A 20,265-nucleotide genomic window follows, 5' to 3' on the forward strand; every position below is an offset into this window, starting at 1 on the left:
AAAAAGCATCGGTCAAATGCGGATAGCTCATAAATTTTGTATTTGCGAACGGTTATACCTATAAATTATTTGAATTTAAATGGTAGGTGTACGGTACCTGTCATCCAAATTGCATTTATCGTGAATAATGACTCATTATTAATACGAAAAACTTCGATTCGAGAATCAAGCGATATTAATAGGTAGATGTTTAATTAGTAATTACTAATCATACTACCTATTAAATTGTGTTTTGATTAGACAACGATTCCTGTGTTCGTCTGTTTAATTCTATAAAATCATAAGATCAATACGATGCCTATGTTGAGTTTTTTTTTATAAAAAAAGACAACCCTATACCTATAAAGTTACGTTACCTTATACCTAAACTATTGTTTTTCTTTTTAATAACGTTTTTTATAATTTAATTCTCGTTGGACATTGAACACGATTTCGTGCTGGCCGTCGCGTCAGTCAGTCAGATTATTTCATTGATGCAGATTATGTATTCAATCAATTGATAGACAGGTAAAACTAACTAGGTAGGTATAACGTGTATCCAATGTTTTGACCTTTGGACCGTGAGTAGATGTCATTATTAATATTATCTGCTACTTCAATGCAATAATATTAACTATGTTAAAACCAGCTTTTCAACTTTACATAGATGAATAGATTGAAACTAGGAAGTACTGAGTTAATAATTATACCTAGGTAGGTACCTACATAGGCATATGAGTCTGAAAATGTAGGTTTGCTAAATTGACGAAGGCCTGCGGCGCTAAAATGTCAGTCAAGCACTAGAATTTAGATGATGCTATTGTTAGGAAGGTATAGATTATAGATACGTCACTTAATGATTATATCAGTAAGTATAAAGGTTAAATAGTGACCTCATAATGGAAATCTAAATACCTACCTACCTACCTAGCATAGGTAAAAGACGTAACACTTGGTAAGGTTTTTTGGAGATAAATCTAAGACACGTACCAGCGATGATTACAGTAATTTATGTGATTTGGAAGAGTTAATATTATTCAGAATATTCTTAGTAAACCACCATAGAAGCATTAGAACAGAGCATACAGTTACGAAATTTTTTTCGCCTCATTTTGGTTTATACAAATGCAAGTATTTACCAATTAGATTCATACTACAAATGCCATATACTTAAACCATAATTGAGACACACGAGATTGCCTGATAAGTACACTCTTCATTTCCGATCCGTGCATAAGTTTTCCTATCATAATGGTGAGTCTACACAATTATTTTACCATCAATACCCATCTAGCCATTAGACCGACGATGACATTCTCATTACTCAGAAAGTCAATTAACTTAACGATAATCAATTAAGTACCTACTTTTTATTTAGACAAGTGACAAGACCACGTTCTAACACCACTCACCTGGTAAATTGCTTTTGACATCTTTCCTCTCGCCTTGCTCCTCCGCCTTTCCCTCGGAAACACTCACTTCCCCAAATCCCGTGCTTTCCTCACTCGTCACTTCACGGACGGATAACAAAAACGCACACAAACACAACAATATGATTCTTATGAACTCACGCATTTTAGCGAAATCGGCGGCTATTTGTAAACGTCAGTAAGTGCCATTTTTCGATCGCAGATCGATTTAACGTATGATCCAAACACAGTCACATTTTCAACAACAATCACTCACACATGGATGGAGATAGTTAGAGATTTAAACTTCGAACACACACGTGCACTTTTAAAAACAGAACAGCGTAATTCGATCGAATTTGAATTTGAATTTTGAATGACAAATGACAATCAACACGGGCGTTCGTCGTCGCTTGAGCGAAGGTACTAGTGAACGTTGATTGGTCGTGGCCCCCACTCATGCGGGTGCGCAAGGCTTCGTAGTTTCGTACGGCCGGCGCGTTCAATGGAATATGGATCGCTAAGGTTTCTAATAGCCGATAAGATATCTACCTGCGGTCAGAGGCGGTCAGTGTAATTGAACGTTGATATTTATTTGTACCGTTCGTAATAATAAATTGTGATGATAGTGATAGGTTTTTTCACTCAAAAACTACCTACTAGGTAGTTTTTGAGTGAAAAAACTACCTACCTAGGTAGGTAGGTAGTTTTTGAGTGAATATTTAAAATAATTTAATAGGCATGGTCCATGGATGTGTTATGTGTTTGAGGTTATGTGTCTAACTTATCCGGATTCCGGACGGTAGACAGAAAGCATTGTCTGGGATTTAGTTATTTTTATTTATTTCTACCTATGTACCTACCTATAATATTAATTATTATGTAACTTTCTTCCTGATATTGTCCTATAAAGTGCAATCTTACTATACTCAAAATCTCTATCTCAAATATCTACAATACACTTTATATTGTAGATAGGTACCTATATGTATTTGAGTTATAATACCTACCTAGGTACGAAAAATCTTTTTAAAATTTCGACTATCTCGTATCGTATTTCTCTTATTAATGTCATAGAGATAATATGTACTACGTAGTACATATATCTCGATGATTAATGTACCTATATTTTTCACAATTAGTAGCACATTGACCATAATAAAACTAGAATAATAAACGTATTCGTAGATAGGTATAGGTACTTATAATATGTATAATTTAAATGTGTTCATAAATCACCTCTCCGCAAAGGAAATTAAATGTCAAAACTTTTAGGTCAAAAACGTAATTAGTAAACAAAAATTAATTTCGTAACAATATTAACTAGAGTTGGTACCTAGATATATTGTAATATTATCATGTCAAGATCAGAAGATTAAATTCATCAAACTCAAACTCAAACTCAAACATTCATTTATTCAATTAGACTACTATTTAGTAGCACTTTCGAATCGTCATTACATAAGTATTTTTAACATTTACCACCGATTCGGAAAGCAGTATCTATGGAGAAGAATCGGCAAGAAACTCCATAGTTGCTCTTTTAAAATCATGTCAATATTACATAATATGTAACTTATATCTAACTTATACTTATCATAATATAAAGCAATCTTAAAGCAATTTAGAATGACTGGTAAAATTCATTTCTAGTTTACCAACCCTTACAATAAACGTTAAATAGGGGTATTAAATAATATGGACGTGATGTCTTCATTATTTTTTCAAACATCGGCCGATATTTAGTGTCAGTTCCGCCCCCATTTCGCGGTTTCAACACAGACATTCAAATTATAGGTTAGAATACAACATCATTTTACTGTGTTTTTAAATAGTGCAGTGCTCGATGTATCGATAAAAAAATTATATTTATTATTTTATTATTGGAATTGTTTTATTTATTTATTTTTACATACAATATAATTTAATATGAATAATTTGTTTTCAACTCGGTTCCTCTATGTATTCATTTATCCTACACCTTTAGATGATATTAATTAAAAAAATATTAAAATCAAATTAAGCGTGATATTTCTAAGATGTTTTATCATGTACAGTTTATTCATAAAAAAGAAAAGAATACTAAAACAGACATCTTTGAATAAGAAGATCTATTTATTTAACCAAAATAAAAACACTTTCGAAGTTATAATAAATTACGCTGGATATTGATATGCTTGAGCCCTGGAATATGTTGTAGATTTTTCTGTTCTTCATACAACAGATCCTTTAATCCTTTAATATGCTTAAATATGTTGAATTCGAAAGTTGGCATATATTGTGTTATTTTAAGCCAAATCTACTGAACAGATTATGCTGATATTCGCTTTAGATATACAATATATTCTGGAAAAAGTTATAAGCCATTTTTCTATTTTGTAATACGTAAACGAAACCGGGTTGCAGTTAGTAGTTACTGTATTTACATAGAAAATAATAATAAATTAAAGACTGTGATTTCTATTTTTCGAAAAGTCTTAAAAATCTACTGTTATTAACTTAATAAATGTATTTTACTGTTTAAGTATCAATCTATTCTCTACTAGCCCTTATATTATTCTACGTGACATTCTAATAAAAAATGTATAGAACAGATACTAAAAAGTGTTTTTCTATTAAACACTGTATTTGTTTGATTTATTTCAAGCCGAGGGTTACTACTTTAGGGCGACAAAGTGGCTTATAAATGCGAGGCGAATTCTTTTATTTTACCATTCATATTGCTTTCTTTCAAACTAACACCATGTTAAAAAAATTCATCAACAGTTTAGAAGACCCAGAAAAACCTTTATTCGGTCCAAATTTCTGGATCCTCAAAAAAATCGGCTTAATTCTACCAAACAACTACAAAGGCAAAATTTTTTACATTTTCATGCACGAATTAGTCACACTATTCGTGATAACTCAGTACATTGAATTGTACATCGTGAGGTCAGATTTTGAGCTCGTATTGACGAACCTGAAGATTTCCATGCTCAGCATTGTCTGCGTTGTCAAGTCTAACACGTTCATTCTTTGGCAAGATAGATGGAAACAAGTCATCAAATATCTCACTGAAGCTGACAAATGGGAGAGGCAAACGAAAGACGATGTTAAAGGCCGAATAATTGACAAATACACGAGTTATTGCCGCAAATTGTTGAATTTCTACTGGGTGTTACTCATGATAACTGCAACCACTGTTTGTGGCACGCCGCTGTTCAGATATCTCTCATCGTCTAGTTACCGTGAAGCATTGCATAATGGAACTGAACTATTTCCACATATATTTAGTTCTTGGACACCATTTGATAAGTATCACTCGCCTGGTTCCTGGATCACAATGGCCATGCATATATACTTTTGTTTAGAAGGCGCAGGCATAATGGCTTCTTATGATACTTGCGTTTTGGTGATTATGGTGTTCTTTGGTGGAAAATTGGATCTCTTGAAAGAAAGATGCAAGAATATATTCAAGGACGCTCACACAGAAGAAGAAGTCGTTGCCAAAATTAAGGAACTGCATGAAATACATGTTTCCCTTATGAAGTAAGTACGATAATTGTTTAAAACATGATTGCCCATATTGTTGGGTACTATATATACCAGACAATTAGATGTCTACTGATGGAATATCCCATCTTCGTTGTATAATGCACTTTAGCTTTCAAATTGATAAAATCTCAGCCTTACTATCCATTTGTTTCCACATAATAGTTTGTTAACTATTAAAACCATTTTTAGTCACTATAAAAATTAAATAAATATAACTTTTACCAATATGAGTTAAGATTTCTAAGCATCTTAAAATATATTCTGTGTGTTGGAAAATTGATCAACTTTGGGTCACGTCCAAAATTTAGCCGAGCATGTAATCTATAAAGTATAAACCTTATAGGAATATTTTTTCAAACCTACACCATATATTAAATATTATGTGCGATTTGTAACAATAATGCTGATAAAATTCTATACAAAATATATTGTAAGGAACCCTCAAGAGGAAACTATTTACACTTTTCACTTATATCCTCTCGTAAATGGTCACAATTAAGAATATTTTAATAAAATTTTAATTTAGATAAGCACAGATTTATTCTTTTCAAATTAGCACTCTCTTCTGAACAAATTCTTTCTCGGCGTCTGCCATGACCATCATGACTTTGCTAAACTCTTAACGTGCTAGTTAAAGAATAGCTCCTATTCTATTTAAAAACCATTTTGATGTGTACATTTATTTTAAAGTAAACAGAACAATTTGTTACAAATATGTGCTGAAACATCAAAAAAAAATTCCATTAGAGAGTGTTTTCTTTAGAGGCGATGTTTACTTCGATTTCCAAAACACTATAACATAATGCTTGAAATAAATTTTGTTGAAAGTAATACATAGTAAAATATAGCTTCTAATCAGTTAATTGACGTTGCCGGATAATTCTACACAAATGAGGATCTTCTAATTTTCTTACTACTCGATCGGAAAATTAGAGCATGGATGGCGTTAAAAATAATCCGTTAAAATTATGGTTCTAATCAGTTAATTGACCTTTTCGCGATTGGACTTGTTTTAATTCCTTGTTTCAATTCATTCCGTCGAATTTCGCAACGCTCTCAACATAAAAACGATCGTCATCTAAATGCAACTCTCAACACATTCAGGTCAATAAGGATTCTTATTTATTTTATACACATTAAAATATCTAATATATACACTATTTCCTTTCACTATTTTACAACATTTTAAAGCTAAAACTTGTCTCGTGTTTTTTATTTTGAAATTGTTAAATGTTAAGCATTACATTTAATGAATTTAATCAATTAAAAAATAGCCCCGTTCATTACACAATAATCAATAATATTAAATTTCGTCAAAAATAATTTCAGAGGAAAAGATTTATTAACATTCTATATATTATAACCAATTACAAATTAATTATTTTACCTAGATACAAAACTCATACAAGTAGGTTATCAATCGGGAATAAGAAATCCATAATGTCATAATAAGGAAGCTGTTTATGAGTTAAATAATGGTTGTAACTTACAATAGTTATCTTAAAATATATATCACAGTCTATAAATTATTTTATGATGATTAAAAATTTAATTTTCAGATTTTTCATCCTAGCAGACAAATCTAAGAACATTACTAATTACTCTATAGATTGTCTTACACTTAACACACAATATACAAATATAAAACCTACTTGTTGATAAAAATTTACAGTATTTTGTACCGTACCGTAAATTCGTGAAAGTATCGATAAAATAAAGTTCGCAAGCACTAGTTCGAAAAGTTTTTAACGCACATCATTAACTTTCACTGTAAACAATAATTTATTTTATACCTACTCATAAGTTTTAAGGATACGAGCATTATTAAATTTTGATAACATGTAATCTCTAAACCAAATTTTAAAAACATACTTTTTTATTATAAGATAAATACTGAAGCCAAGTTATAGGTACGATGTTGTTATTTATATTTACGTTAATTATGATTTTTTTGTAGTACTTTTACACTTTTGGGAAAGTTTTCGTTGTTTTTTACAGATTTTAAAATTCAATTACTTACACTCTAAAAATAATAAATACCAATCTTACGACACACTCCCGAGTCCCGAGTCCCGAGTCACTTTCTGTAAGCTAGGTACTTATTCAATGATATTTTTTAATACTTTTTACTTTATTAAGTAGCAGAAAGTAAAAATTATAAATATGTAGGTACACAGTATCTATACTTATATACAAATTTAATATTATAAAGAGGAAAGGTTTGTATGTATGGTTTTCAGTTTTCACGCATAAACTACTGAACCGATTATAATGAAATTTAGCACACATATAGGTAGAGGGAAACTTGGATTAACACATACGATAGGTTTTATCCCGGAAATCCCACGGGAACGGGAACTATGCGGATTTTCCTTTGAAAACGTGGGCGAAGACGCGGGCGAAAAGCTAAAATCAATCAAGATTTTCAATTCATTGATTTTATTTTGTTACAGATATTCGAGAACATTCGACTCGCTTCTTTCACCGGTTATGTTTTTCTACGTTGTCATTTGTTCCTTGATGCTGTGTGTAAGCGCATTTGAATTAACTGTAAGTACCTATTACACATTATTATTAAGCATGTACCTATTCAACTGTGATTTTAATTTCGTAAAAAATAACAATTGCATTAACTTCTTATGAATTTTTTATTGCAATAGTCAATAGAACTACTAAGTTTTGTTTACGTCGATAAGGGAATCCGTTGCAAAAATTACCAAGCTATATAGTTAAAAATAATAATAGTTTAAAAAAACTAAAAAACACGCTTTTTATAGAAAACCGAACTAAAAAATAGAAAATTTTATCAAATTAGTGTATTGTCATCGGTCCTCAATAAATCTACAAAGTTTGAACGAAATCTGGCCGTTTAAAGTGGGTTAAAATCGCGCCCAAAGAAGTCGGTTACAAACATACAGGTGAAGCTAATATAAAGCGTGTAATATATCTGGAATTTTACAATTATATGCAATTTACATTTGGGTCAAAATTATCGATAACATTTATAGAAAATATCTTTGAAATAGTTGGATTAATATGTAGGTATATAAGTAAATAGATTTAATCCCCAACTTTAAAAAATATATATTTACCTCTTTCTATAGCTATACAAGCTGCTCGCCGCGGTTTCACCCCCGTAGCTCCACTCCTGTTAGCCGTAGCGAGATGATATAGAGCCTGATATATTATAACCTTCCTCGATAAATGGGCTATCTAACACTGAAAGAATTTTTTAAATCGGACCAGTAGTTCCCGAGATTAGCGCGTTCAAACAAACAAACAAACAAACTCTTCAGCTTTATAATATTAGTATAGATTATTATTCATACCGTGTTCTGTACCTATACATAATATGTATGTTTTTTTTGCTTAATTTTTTCAGTCAGCTCCAGATACCACTCAACTGCTGCTCACAGCGGAATACCTTGTATTTGGTGTGGCACAGTTATTCATGTATTGTTGGCATAGCAACGACGTCTTAGTCAAAGTTTGCAAATTCAATTTATTAAATTAGTATACATAGTTTTAAAATAATATCTACCACATTTCTACTTAGTTAAGGTTTTATTTTGTCGTGATTGCCTGATAATTGTAGTAGGCGTATATATTATTAGAAAAATAATAAGTTATTATAATATTATTATAGTCATTTTATATTCATCGATTCATTCATTTTATTTTAATTAAAATATATAAATCAATAAATTATCACGAATTATCATTAATCAATTAACTTATTAAAAATTGTTCAATCAAGAAATTTGCGCGCCTTTGAATATTTTAATACCAAGATTATATTGACCCTTCTCTTGTTAAACTTGTTTGACCACAGAAAGTTTTTCGTGTAACTTTTTGGCAAACTTCCATTACTTTGTGTAATATTTACTGTAAACAGCAGCAATAGCTGATCTAGTATTATTTCGTTACAGAGTGGCGACGTATCGAGTGGCCCTTACGAAAGTAAATGGTGGGAAGCTAGTGTCACTGAAAGGAAATATATTCTCACATTGGCTGGTCAGCTAAAAATAGTTCACATATTTAGGGCTGGGCCGTTTACGAACCTAACGGTTGCTACTTTTATTACGGTAGTTATTTTTTTAATAATTTTTGTAAGTACTAAGTACCAAAGTAATGTGAGATAAAATAATATCCGGATATAAAATACATTTATTCATTTCTATATTTTTAAATTGTAATTAATACATCAGTATGTGTACAAAATTTTGTTTTGTTTTTATAGATAGCTAATTATAAATAATCACGTTCCGATATCTTAATATATATAAATCTCGTGTCACAATGTTTGTCCTCAATGGACTCCTAAACCACTTAACCGATTATAATAAAATTCGCACACCATGTGCAGTTCGATCCAACTTGAGAGATAGGATAGTTTAAATCTCAAATCGTTTTAGAGAAAGCGGGCGAAGCCGCGGGCGGTAAGCTAGTAAACTTATAATAGAAGATTGAGTTATTATCTAGTTTTGTTTAGCGGAAAATAGATGGCGCTGCTTACTATTGTGTCTGTGATTGTGTGAATATTAATTTTATGTATTTTTTTTAATTTCAGATTCTCAAGGGAGCATACAGCTATTATACATTACTAAAATAAATATTTAGTCAACATATGAATGCTAATTTATCGTCTATATGAAATAAGTATAGTTCACATTAAAGAAACAAGAAAAATAAAACAAAATGATTTGAAAAAATACAGGTTTAAATTATTTCCATTCAATATTATCCCAAATCTCCAGTCTTTAGTTTCTATGTGTATAATAATTATTATTGTATATATATTATGCATGTTGTACATTATTTAATATAAAATATTATTTTCTATGTTTCCGAATTACGATATTTTTCGTCGCCTTTTGAATTTATAATTATGTACCTATCTAACATCTAGACACGCGGCAGCGTGTCAAGCCGAGTTCAAGCGAAGAGAACTGGCGAGCAGCAGCCGTGTGTATATTTACACGAACCATTTCGAGCCACTTTTCACCCCCTTATAACTCGAAAACTATTTAAGTTATATAAACCAAATTTGGTACATATCAAGAGGACCTCAAGATAAACAAGAACCTTAAATTTCATAAATACAGATTAAACGGTTGCGTAGATATTAATATCCAAAAATCGCAATTTTTAAGACTGACTGACTTATAGACATATACAAAACCTAACCCACTTCCAGATGACCTAGAAAATTCAAATTTTGTAATCAACTAGGTAATAGTGAGTGTACAAAGGAAAAAATCAGAAAATACTGATTTTATTTGTATTTAATTTTTTTTTCAATGACATTAATTTTATTTGTATGGAAAAATGGAAAAGTTTAAAAAAATAGAAAATAGTATATTCACCTTACTAGTCTTAAAAAGTAGATCAAAACTAATCAGTGGCCGAAAAAATTTTTGAAATCCATCAATAAATGACTGAGATATAGATTATTGAAGTTTACATATTTTAGGACGAAACATCTGTAGATTCGAAGCGCCTGCCTCTGACATCACACTCACTCGTGCTAGTATCGCTAGGGCGGATTACTTCGATTGCATGATTTCTTTATTCAAAACTGTTATTAAACGTAAAATAAAAGAAAATTGTAATAAAAATATTGCTCATACAGTTAAAAATAATATATAATTTTACATATTCACATTTATTTATTCTTTATTTATGAGTATTAGTTTTAATTTCAGTGTAAATAAATAAATAAATAAATAAATAAAATCTTTATTTTGCTTTAAACATGTTCTTCAATGGTGATACAATTATATTAATAAAGCACAAACATGTTCAGCCAATACAAGCATGCAAAAATAATTACCATAAATGGTGTAATGGAAGAAGGCTTCGTCGAAGGTCGAAATGATTTAATTTGCGTAATATTAATATGAGTGAAACATCTTTAGGCGCGTTTAGAGTAAAATTTCAAGATCGCGTCATGGCAATACCGTAACGTCATGGAGTAAGGCGACGATTCTTCTACAACGATCTTTGCATCTTGGTAATAGTGTGTGTACAAATTCACGCTGGATGTTTAGAAAATCATGTAATCTTTTAAACAGAAAACGAGTTTTAAAAATTGAAGAAAATTGCAGATAATGACGGGGCAATGTGCGCTGACATTCATAACATACAAGAAAATATAGAAAATAATACTAAACAAACCATACAGAGAAACCGCAAGAAAAAAAAATCGTATATTAAAAGTATTATATTTATAAAGTAAATCAAATTTGCAGAGTAATTTTCTGTACAAAAAGTAATGATATCCTACCAAAAACATAAATGTAAAAATTGGAGCCGAGTTCAATCGTTGACTTAATTTGCCAAAAAAAGAAATGAGATCTAAATGTGTGCCAAGTTCTGCAGACAGTCCAGAAATTTATTTACAAAGATGTATTAAGTTCTTAGGTTGACTGAAAACTCAATTGTTTTATTTTCCCTTAGAGAACAATGTTTATTCCAAAATATAACTTTTTTAATTTGAATAATATAATTATTTTCACAAAGCAAACAACTAATGACCTATTGAACCCCATAATTTGATGAGGCTAGTTTTACATACTGTTTATATTTTGTGAGGTTCTAAAAACTAGCCTCATCAAATTATGGGGTTCAAAAGGTCATTAGTTGTTTGCTTTGTGAAAATAATTATATTATTCAAATTAAAAAAGTTATATTTTGGAATAAACATTGTTCTCTAAGGGAAAATAAAACGATTGAGTTTTCAGTCAACCTAAGAACTTAATACATCTTTGTAAATAAATTTCTGGACTGTCTGCAGAACTTGGCACACATTTAGATCTCATTTCTTTTTTTGGCAAATTAAGTCAACGATTGAACTCGGCTCCAATTTTTACATTTATGTTTTTGGTAGGATTATGATTTACAGAGATTCAGAAGCGGTTCTAAAATAAATCTAGTCTGCTAAATAAAATATGTAAGAAAATATGTTTGAGTTTGTCTTTGAGATTGAGCCTAGCCATTTTATCGGAGCATGTCATGCTGCATGATTGTCTTACGCTTCTGCAGTGTTGCCAGAAGGGATGCCTCCCCAAATCTCACCTGAAATCCCCCCAAAATGTTAGCATTTGTGAAAAAAACCCCAGTAATTGGAAAAATATTTATTTATTTAAATATTAAATACAATCAAATAAAATCATACTTAACATACTAATATTATAAATGCGAAAGTATGGATGTTTGTGAGTTTGTTTGTTCCGCTTTCACGCTTAAACGGCTGAACGGATTTGGATAAAATTTGGTAGGTAGTTTGGTAGGTTATGTACTGGTTTAACACATAGCCATGCCGGAAGGATATGTTAATTTTAAACCAACTTCAAAGATGTTCAAGAGATTTACCGCGGGAAAATGTCTTATTCCCACAAAAAACATTAAGCCGTGGGTGAAATCGCGGGGCGGAAAGCTAGTTTATAATAATTCAGCAATTGCTTCCATGACTGGATCAACATCTCCACTTGCGTCGTCTGCAGTTCCATACATTTTCTCAACAAATTTTTTCCCCCCGCAGAACCCCCCAAAGGATTTGTTCCCCCAAAAATACCCCGCGGTCTGAAAATACCCCCAAATTTGGGGGGAATCCCCCCCATCTGGCATCAGTGCGCTTCTGTCACACAGCTTATCTCAAAAGAATATTTGAATTAATATCTGATTATGGGTACGTACACAAAACAGTAAAAACATTACTGACTGTTCTGTGGGTACGTAGGTATATACTTACGTAAATCATAATATTTTAAATCTACTAAATAGGTAATATTTTAACATTTTTACCATAATTCAGTTTTTATTTTTAGTCTATTTCCCTAAATGTCATACAGTGAACTCTGAATCGGTCTATTATTTTCTTTGTCTATGGTATTATTTCTGTAATTTGTTCTCTCCACGATTACTCGCTTGTAATTTATATTTTCCATTTTATTTTTCACACTAACTATTATTCTCGTCGTTTAATTTTAACAAAACTATTCGAGAGAATCAATCGTTTATTGAAACTCATAAAAGATAACTCAAGAATAAGGGATAGCGTGTAAATTATAAAGTCTACACCCATGTAAATAAAGCAGTTGCAGCCCGAAGTTCAATAAACTCGACCGGAGGCCTTCAAGAAATGTCAGAATTTGGTTTACGTTGTTGCTTGTTCGTTTAATGGCATTGCTTGGTGTTTTGAGTGATTCGTATTGAATGCATTTGTTAAATTAAAGAAAGAGTGTGCTATGGAAAACCAAAATTCACCAGAACGTACGGTGCCAATACAATATGTGCGTGCTTCGCGAGCTTTTCGGCAATTTAAAAACCCGCCACAGCCTCATATGTGTATACAAGATACGATAAAGGATTCTACGGAGAAACTGTTTATAAACGTGCTAGGATGGCAGAAAATCGCAAACCCCAAGCAGTATACAGATCCAATACCCTTATATGGTGGTATGCAGGTTAGTTAACGTTACTTGAAAGTCTTTGTGCTACTTCTACTTTGTATTTGCGTTATTTGTTTGCGACGCGAAGAGAAATCGATTTCTGAATGAAATATGTATATTTAGGTTCATCAAGGGTGTGGACCAAACAGCAACAGACCTCCTTTATTAGTATTTGCAGTGATGGTGAACCCAGACATTTTGAAAGCTAATGGGAAAAATGCAGCAAATCCAACTGTAAGTAAATCAATTTTTTCTAGTTGGAATACAATGAAACAGGATATATGTATGAAATAGAGGTCAAATTTTAAAATATTGGGCATCATTTAAAAATATATTTTTTGTAAAAAAAATCAGTAATTAGTACCTATAATAGTTTTAATTAATACATATGTAATAGAAACAGGATAGTAGTTACTAGGAATAAACAAGAATATGAATGTATGAATACATTGATTATATTTTATTGTAAATAGAATGGTAAAGGTCATATTATAATTTTTTTAGTTTATTTATGAAGGAGAAATCAAGCACAAAAGAAACTTAGTTTGCATTTAAAAGAAAAATTTGAAATGCTAATCATCCTTTACCATTGATCAATATATACTTGTATATCTGGTAAGAGTAACAAAAAACTCACTAATCAAAAATTCTGTCTTTCAGAAAACATTAGCACATTAATGACTATGTACTTGTCCAAAAATATAATATTTCAGTAAAATTTGTGTTAAAAATTATCTATACTACACTCACCGGCACGGAATCTTGGCCACTGCAAATTTTTGCGTAAAATAACACTATTTCTTTTCTACTACAAAATTCAATAAAAATTTAATCAAAACTAGTTACTTTAATGTTTTTACTAACTTTTAGTAATAATTGGAAGTTAATAAGAAGTACTACCGAGTAGATATGAATTAAACAAGAATTTACGCTTTTCCTGTGAAATTTAAATGATTTCTTAAAAAATGCTAAAAAATTAGAAAGAACGTTTCCATAAAAAAAATTGAACCTTTCAGTTAAGGGTGTTTCCTTCTCTTGCCTTAAACACTGTTTGCATCCAGTCTGGCATACTCTAGAAGACATTTTTGGAGACCACTTGAGCTATAGTGTACCAAACGGCCTCAGCTGTATTTCTAAGCTCATCTAACATTAGTCCTGGGTTGGAATCGAACTTTATGTTTCTTTTAAGCATGTCCCAGATGTGTTCTATTGGATTAAGATCTGGGCTACGAGCTGGCCACTCCAATTTTTCAATAATAACCTCTTGAAGGTACTCTTATACGTATCGTATGACACGCGGACGTGCGTTATAGTGTATAAGTAGCAAATTTTCTTCACTGATAAACCTGTAATAGGGCTGAACATGTCCCTGGAGAATTTCCTCGATGTACCTGATCAAATTTAAGCCATTATCTACGATAAATAACTCCGTGCGAGCATCAGAACTTATACCTCCCCATACCATTATTGACCCTCCATGAAAAATCGCATTTTGAGTGTGGTGATGTGTGAAAACCTCTCTTCTCGTCTCCTCTATACTGACTGTTGGCTATCAGAAGCTCGTAAAGTGCCTTAGCAGCCATCTGTGAACACCCCACGAGCGCACTGGATGTGGGTCCAGTTTTCATGTTCTCGTGCAAAACGAAGACGTGCTTCTCTGTGATGTCTGAGGAGTTCTGGACGGCGTGCTGGTCTGCAAACCTTCAAATTAACTTCTTTCATTAGTCTTCTCTCCGATTGCTCACTCACATTTATTATCCTGGTGTTTTAGAGCCGGTGGCGTATCCTAAAAACTGTCAGAAAGCCATTTCTGAGTATCTCTCGAACAATAAACGGGTCTTCTCGAGCTGATGTGCACCTCACACCTTCATTTCCTGGTCTGCACATATGGCTGCCAGTCTCCTGGTATCTTCTCCATGCATAGTGCATTGCTGAACGAGGTACATACTGTACATTAGGTACTTTACGTTGCGGCAGTTATTGGTCTATCATTGTGATGGCCTGAGTAGGTTGTTCAGATGTTAATGGCATTTTTTATTGTTTGTTATGATCATTGACTACAGTACAACAATAACAATATCTTAAAACGGCATAAACGATATCAAAAAAAGTTTAAAACGAACAATTCGTAACTTCGGCTTAACCGCACAAATCACAAATTTCGAGTAACTCTTAAAAAGTGGTAAAAGATTATTCTCAAACTCAATGATTTCTTACCATAAAATTAAACAAATAATATGTTAACATATCTGCATACAAAAAAATCGTGAAAAACACTTCAAACTTTTTTTATCGGCAAATTTGTAAGTGGCCAAGATTCCGTGCCGGTGAGTGTATATTGGTATATAGAATTACACTAAAACTTTTCCATAGAATTATTGTTTTAGATGAAGCAATAAAGTTCTGAACTAATCATTGCCGTAGCCCAAAAAATTACTGCAATGTACAATATCCTTGACCTAATGACAAATACTGCAAACACTTGTAATAAATTTGTGTGCTTATTAAATTAGGTTTATTAGTGTATTGAGTTTGAATTTTAATTAAGTGTTCATCACAAGATTTTTAATTATAAATGTAGATTTTATGTTAATATTATACTGTACAACTAGGTGAAATTAAATCTATTGTTTTTGTTATATACAAGGTTTTAAAAAACAAAAGAAGAACTATGTTATAAGTTATGATTGTTATGGTGTCCTTCTAAAGCCATGTACCTGCCGCAGGGGCAATATTGGAACTATCTCGTTTGCTCGTTTGTGGTCAGCCAAATTTTAGCTGTTCTCTAATTTGCCCCTGGTTGCCTATTCACGTCACAATATTGAAGGCAATAAAATATTGGATATTGCCCCTGTGTAAGGTATGTGAGTAGCCGGCTTAACATTACAAACAACACTTTTCAGTTTGAATTTTTATAAAATAACTATTATATCCACTCTTTGTTATTGTTCAAATTTTGGTCTCGTTGAAGAATAAATCTGCGCCAATGTTTAATAAATATGTTTTTCATTACAGGATAGAGAAGCGCTAGTCAGTCTACTGTGTGATTTTGTAGAGGCAATGAACCCAGGGCTGGTGCTAGCGAGGAATCCAGTTATATTGAAAGATCGGGATTTAGCGGGTGAGCTCAAAGATGTGTGGCTCGCTGTGCAAAATAAGCGTGAGAGGGAAAAGGGAATGAACCAGGATGTTATGTATAAGGTTGGTTAGGAAAATATTAGATGTACTTAATTATAAGATTACTTATTTTGCAGTATTTGGTATGTGAGGAAGATTGATTATATTTTTGGTAAATTTTAGGTATAATTTAAATTTTAAATGTTCTTGAATAAATGGAAGTTAGAACTGTAATTTCTTTTTGTAATTTTTAGGAATTTTAAAAAGATTTTTTTTTTCAAATACGGAATTTTTAGGGTTCCGTAGCCAAAATGGCAAAAACGGAACCCTTATAGTTTCGTCATGTCCGTCTGTCCGTCTGTCCGTCTGTCCGTCTGTCACAGCCGATTTACTCGGAAACTATAAGTACTACAGTGATGAAATTTGATGGGAATATGTGTTGTATGAACCGCTACAAAAATATGACACTAAATAGTAAAAAAAAGAATTGGGGGTGGGGCCCCCCATACATGTAACTGAGGGATGAAATTTTTTTTTTCGATGTACATACCCGTGTGGGGTATCAATGGAAAGGTCTTTTAAAATGATATAAAGTTTTCTAAAAAACATTTTTCTTAAAGTGAACGGTTTTTGAGATATCAGCTCTCAAAGTCGTAAAAAGTATGTCCCCCCCCCCTCTATTTTTATAACTACGGGGTATAAAATTCTAAAAAAAATAGAGGTGATGCATGCTAATTAACTCTTTCAACGATTTTTGGTTTGATCAAAGTATCTCTTATAGTTTTTGAGATAGGTTGATTTAACTGTAATTTATTATATTTGCTGCTACGGAACCCTTTGTGCGCGAGCCCGACTCGCACTTGGCCGGGCTTTTTATTTCTATTAGTTATAGTCTGAGAAATTTCTTATACTTTCGAGTTTTGTGATATTGTGTTATATTAAAATAAAATCTATTAAATTCCAGGTATATGACATAGATGGTATTGGCAGTGATGAAATCAATGAAGAAGACAGAAACGGTAAACAGTATGATGGTAACTCGCCGAACAAAAGTCAGAATTTTGACAAGAAAAGTGTGAAATCATCAAAACAAATACTCATGAATGCTGGCCAAAAATCGGAATTTGACTCCGGAATGAATAACTGTCAATTGACTCAAAATATACCGACAAAAGACAATAGAATCGCAAATACAGACGCTGATACGACGTATTGTACACCAAAGTATGGGCAAATGGTCTCAAGCAGAGAGAATCACAACCAAATAAATGATATACAACAAAAATTCGCCGGCAACGAAACAAAACCTTCAAGCTCATTCAGAAAAGACTGGAATTCAGTGCACGGTAAAACAGCACAAAGTTGGGATGAATTCTCGAAACGAAATGTCTCTCAAATGAAAATGGAAGAAGGAAAAAAACATAAAAAAGACAAAAAAGAAATGAGCAATGGCAAAGCGCATTACGATTTTTTCCCAGTATTCGACAACCGAAATGACCAAGAAGTCGCTGAAGACAGTATAAAACAAGATATTAGTAATGAAGACAATTCTAAAATAATAATAGATCCAATGCAGAAATTAGTTCTGCATTCGACTGATAATAAAATTTGTGATAATAAATCAAGTGCTCTCAGCTCATTTAGTTCGTAAAGCTTTTTATAAACAACTTTTATATGGCAGTTGTATGGATTGCCTGTGTATAAAGATCCTTAGATGCGGTTCTACAAGTTAAAAGTGCCCTCATATTGTAAAAATTATTCATGAAAAAAAAAATTTTTTGCGCCAATTTTTGTGGCAACTGTTAATCGAGGGTTTCCATAAATAATAATTTATGCTTGTATGTTGACAATTTATATGTTAGAATTAGTATAGTGAACAGAATACAGGACTAGTCAAGTTCTTTTGGACAATACTGTAGTATGCGAACAAATTTAAAAAAAAGCGGGAAAATGGACATTGAAATCTCACAATGATCTTTTTATAAATTGTCATGTTAAAAAATTGGTAAGTTGTCTATAGTATTTCTTTTTTTTAACTGGCACAAATTACGGCGATTTTATGCAAAGAAAAGCCACAAAGTATGCTAACGGCATGTGTATATTATTGAATGTCACTATAGACTTGGATTATAGTTTTTTTGATAATTACCAGTGACGATTTATTTTGTAATTCGTTACTTACATTACTCACAACTAGAGACATATAAAATTATATAAATCCAATTGAGAAAAAATTCTTTAAATTGAGTTTTTTTTTTTTTTTTTTTACTTAGGATAGGGAAGCGCTTGACCACAATCTCGCCTGAAGGAAAGCTGAGATGCGGTCTAAGATGGTACGCGCTTCCCTAGTAGGTACCGGTTCACTCTTCGCTTGAAGAGAGTTTTTTTTTATTTCTATAAAAAAACAATTTATTAATTTCGCTAGATATAAAGACACAGGAGACAGGACCTAATAATTTGCTTAAATAATTAATATTTATAAAAAACTGTCAATTATCAAAAAAACATAATATGTGTAGATTATGATTGGTCATTGGAAGTATAATTTGCATGCTTGTGTATATTAAGGGTTGTGTATAAAATAAAATATATTTGTGTGTTCCATTATCTGACTGAGCATTCGCTCAATGTTGCTATTGATAAATTTATACATTGCTATATTTTCACTGTTGCCAATTTGAAATATTAATAATCGTTGTTGATACTTTGTGTATCTGCTCGTTTCTTTTATCGCCAAATGGAATCTTCCAAAAAGGCCCGTGAATTTGAAATGTATGAAATTAACAAAAATAAATGTCAGTACTGCATGGATGTGCATGTGTGTTGTGTCTTTAAAACAAAGACAACTTTGTCCCGATTTGAATACAAAATAACCTACAATCCATATTGGGGATCAATATTTTGTTAAAAATTCTTGAATTAATTATAATTTATATAAATTTTCACTAATAGAACCAATGAGAAATTGAATAGTAATGTATTTTCCCCAAAAGAATAAATAGATAATGAATTTCGAAAGTAATTAAAATTGATTGTTTTACACAATATAATCACATTTAAATGTACAGTGTTTTAAATTCACTATTTCATGTTCAAAACCTGAACACAAGTAACATATTTTATTCCTAAAGCTTCTACCACATGCTATTTGCTAATATTTTTTAATTAATACATTTTATGTGATCACTGTATAATCTAAAATGGCGATAAATTAAACGAGGAATAATATTATAATTCTTGCTCATATTTGTTCATAATTTTTATAAGAATATAGTCTTGCATATGAGTCTGTATATTGATAAATTATTAATGTTTTACTCGTATACCAATTCATTAATATTTTATATTTGAAAATTTGTGCAAATATCGATTTGATATTTAAAATATTTCACACGGCAATACACATCTTCAAAATGAAGAACGACTCACACTAGACTCATAGACTGTATTCACATTGACTTGTATCAAATACTTAAATATTTGATCATTAATGATCTCAAATATTATATCCAAGTGATGCCCTTATTGTAAATTCCCATCACTGCCAAAGTATGCTTGATGTTGCATTTACTATTTCACATACACGATTTTAAAGGTTTTACTATCGTCTATCCTCAAATTTTAAACCCAATTTTACAGGACTTAAAATTTTTGGGTGTTTCTGTTTGAAGATAGATTTTATTACCTTGTATTTCGTGTTTTTTTACCTCTTGTGAATAACTATTATAATAGATGACGTGTCATAGACTAGATCCATTGGATATTTTCACGCA

At 31.5% G+C, this 20,265-nt stretch overlaps 2 protein-coding genes across 2 annotated transcripts in view; one reads left to right on the forward strand and one right to left on the reverse strand.

Moving 5' to 3' along the window:
- The window catches only part of LOC123692722 (serine-rich adhesin for platelets), a 109,382-nt gene extending 107,560 nt beyond the window's left edge, over window positions 1-1,822 (reverse strand). Inside the window, exon 1 of the mRNA XM_045637496.1 lies at window positions 1,392-1,822. Within this exon, the coding sequence (XP_045493452.1) occupies window positions 1,392-1,554 (163 nt within the window). The 5' untranslated portion in view covers window positions 1,555-1,822. The remainder of the gene's footprint in view (window positions 1-1,391) is intronic.
- Window positions 1,823-3,682: 1,860 nt separating this feature from the next.
- Window positions 3,683-18,736, forward strand: LOC123692725. Its single transcript, XM_045637500.1, has 9 exons — window positions 3,683-4,916; window positions 7,376-7,472; window positions 8,305-8,409; window positions 8,852-9,007; window positions 9,493-9,525; window positions 13,139-13,390; window positions 13,499-13,609; window positions 16,391-16,576; window positions 17,457-18,736. Exons 1-9 carry the CDS (start codon window positions 4,075-4,077, stop codon window positions 18,141-18,143), a joined length of 2,469 nt encoding a protein of 822 aa, XP_045493456.1. The 5' UTR covers window positions 3,683-4,074; the 3' UTR covers window positions 18,144-18,736.
- Window positions 18,737-20,265: the final 1,529 nt, after the last annotated feature.

The sequence above is a fragment of the Colias croceus genome, chromosome 6, assembly GCF_905220415.1.
Source record: "Colias croceus chromosome 6, ilColCroc2.1".
In the NCBI taxonomy this organism is placed as follows: domain Eukaryota; kingdom Metazoa; phylum Arthropoda; class Insecta; order Lepidoptera; family Pieridae; genus Colias; species Colias croceus.

Coding starts and splice junctions, on each gene's coding strand:
- LOC123692725 (XM_045637500.1), top strand. CDS start 4,075: ATGCGAGGCGAATTCTTTTATTTTACCATTCATATTGCTTTCTTTCAA. Junction 9,526..13,138: donor CATACAGCTATTATACATTA/CTAAAATAAATA, acceptor TGATTCGTATTG/AATGCATTTGTTAAATTAAA. Junction 16,577..17,456: donor ACCAGGATGTTATGTATAAG/GTTGGTTAGGAA, acceptor ATTAAATTCCAG/GTATATGACATAGATGGTAT.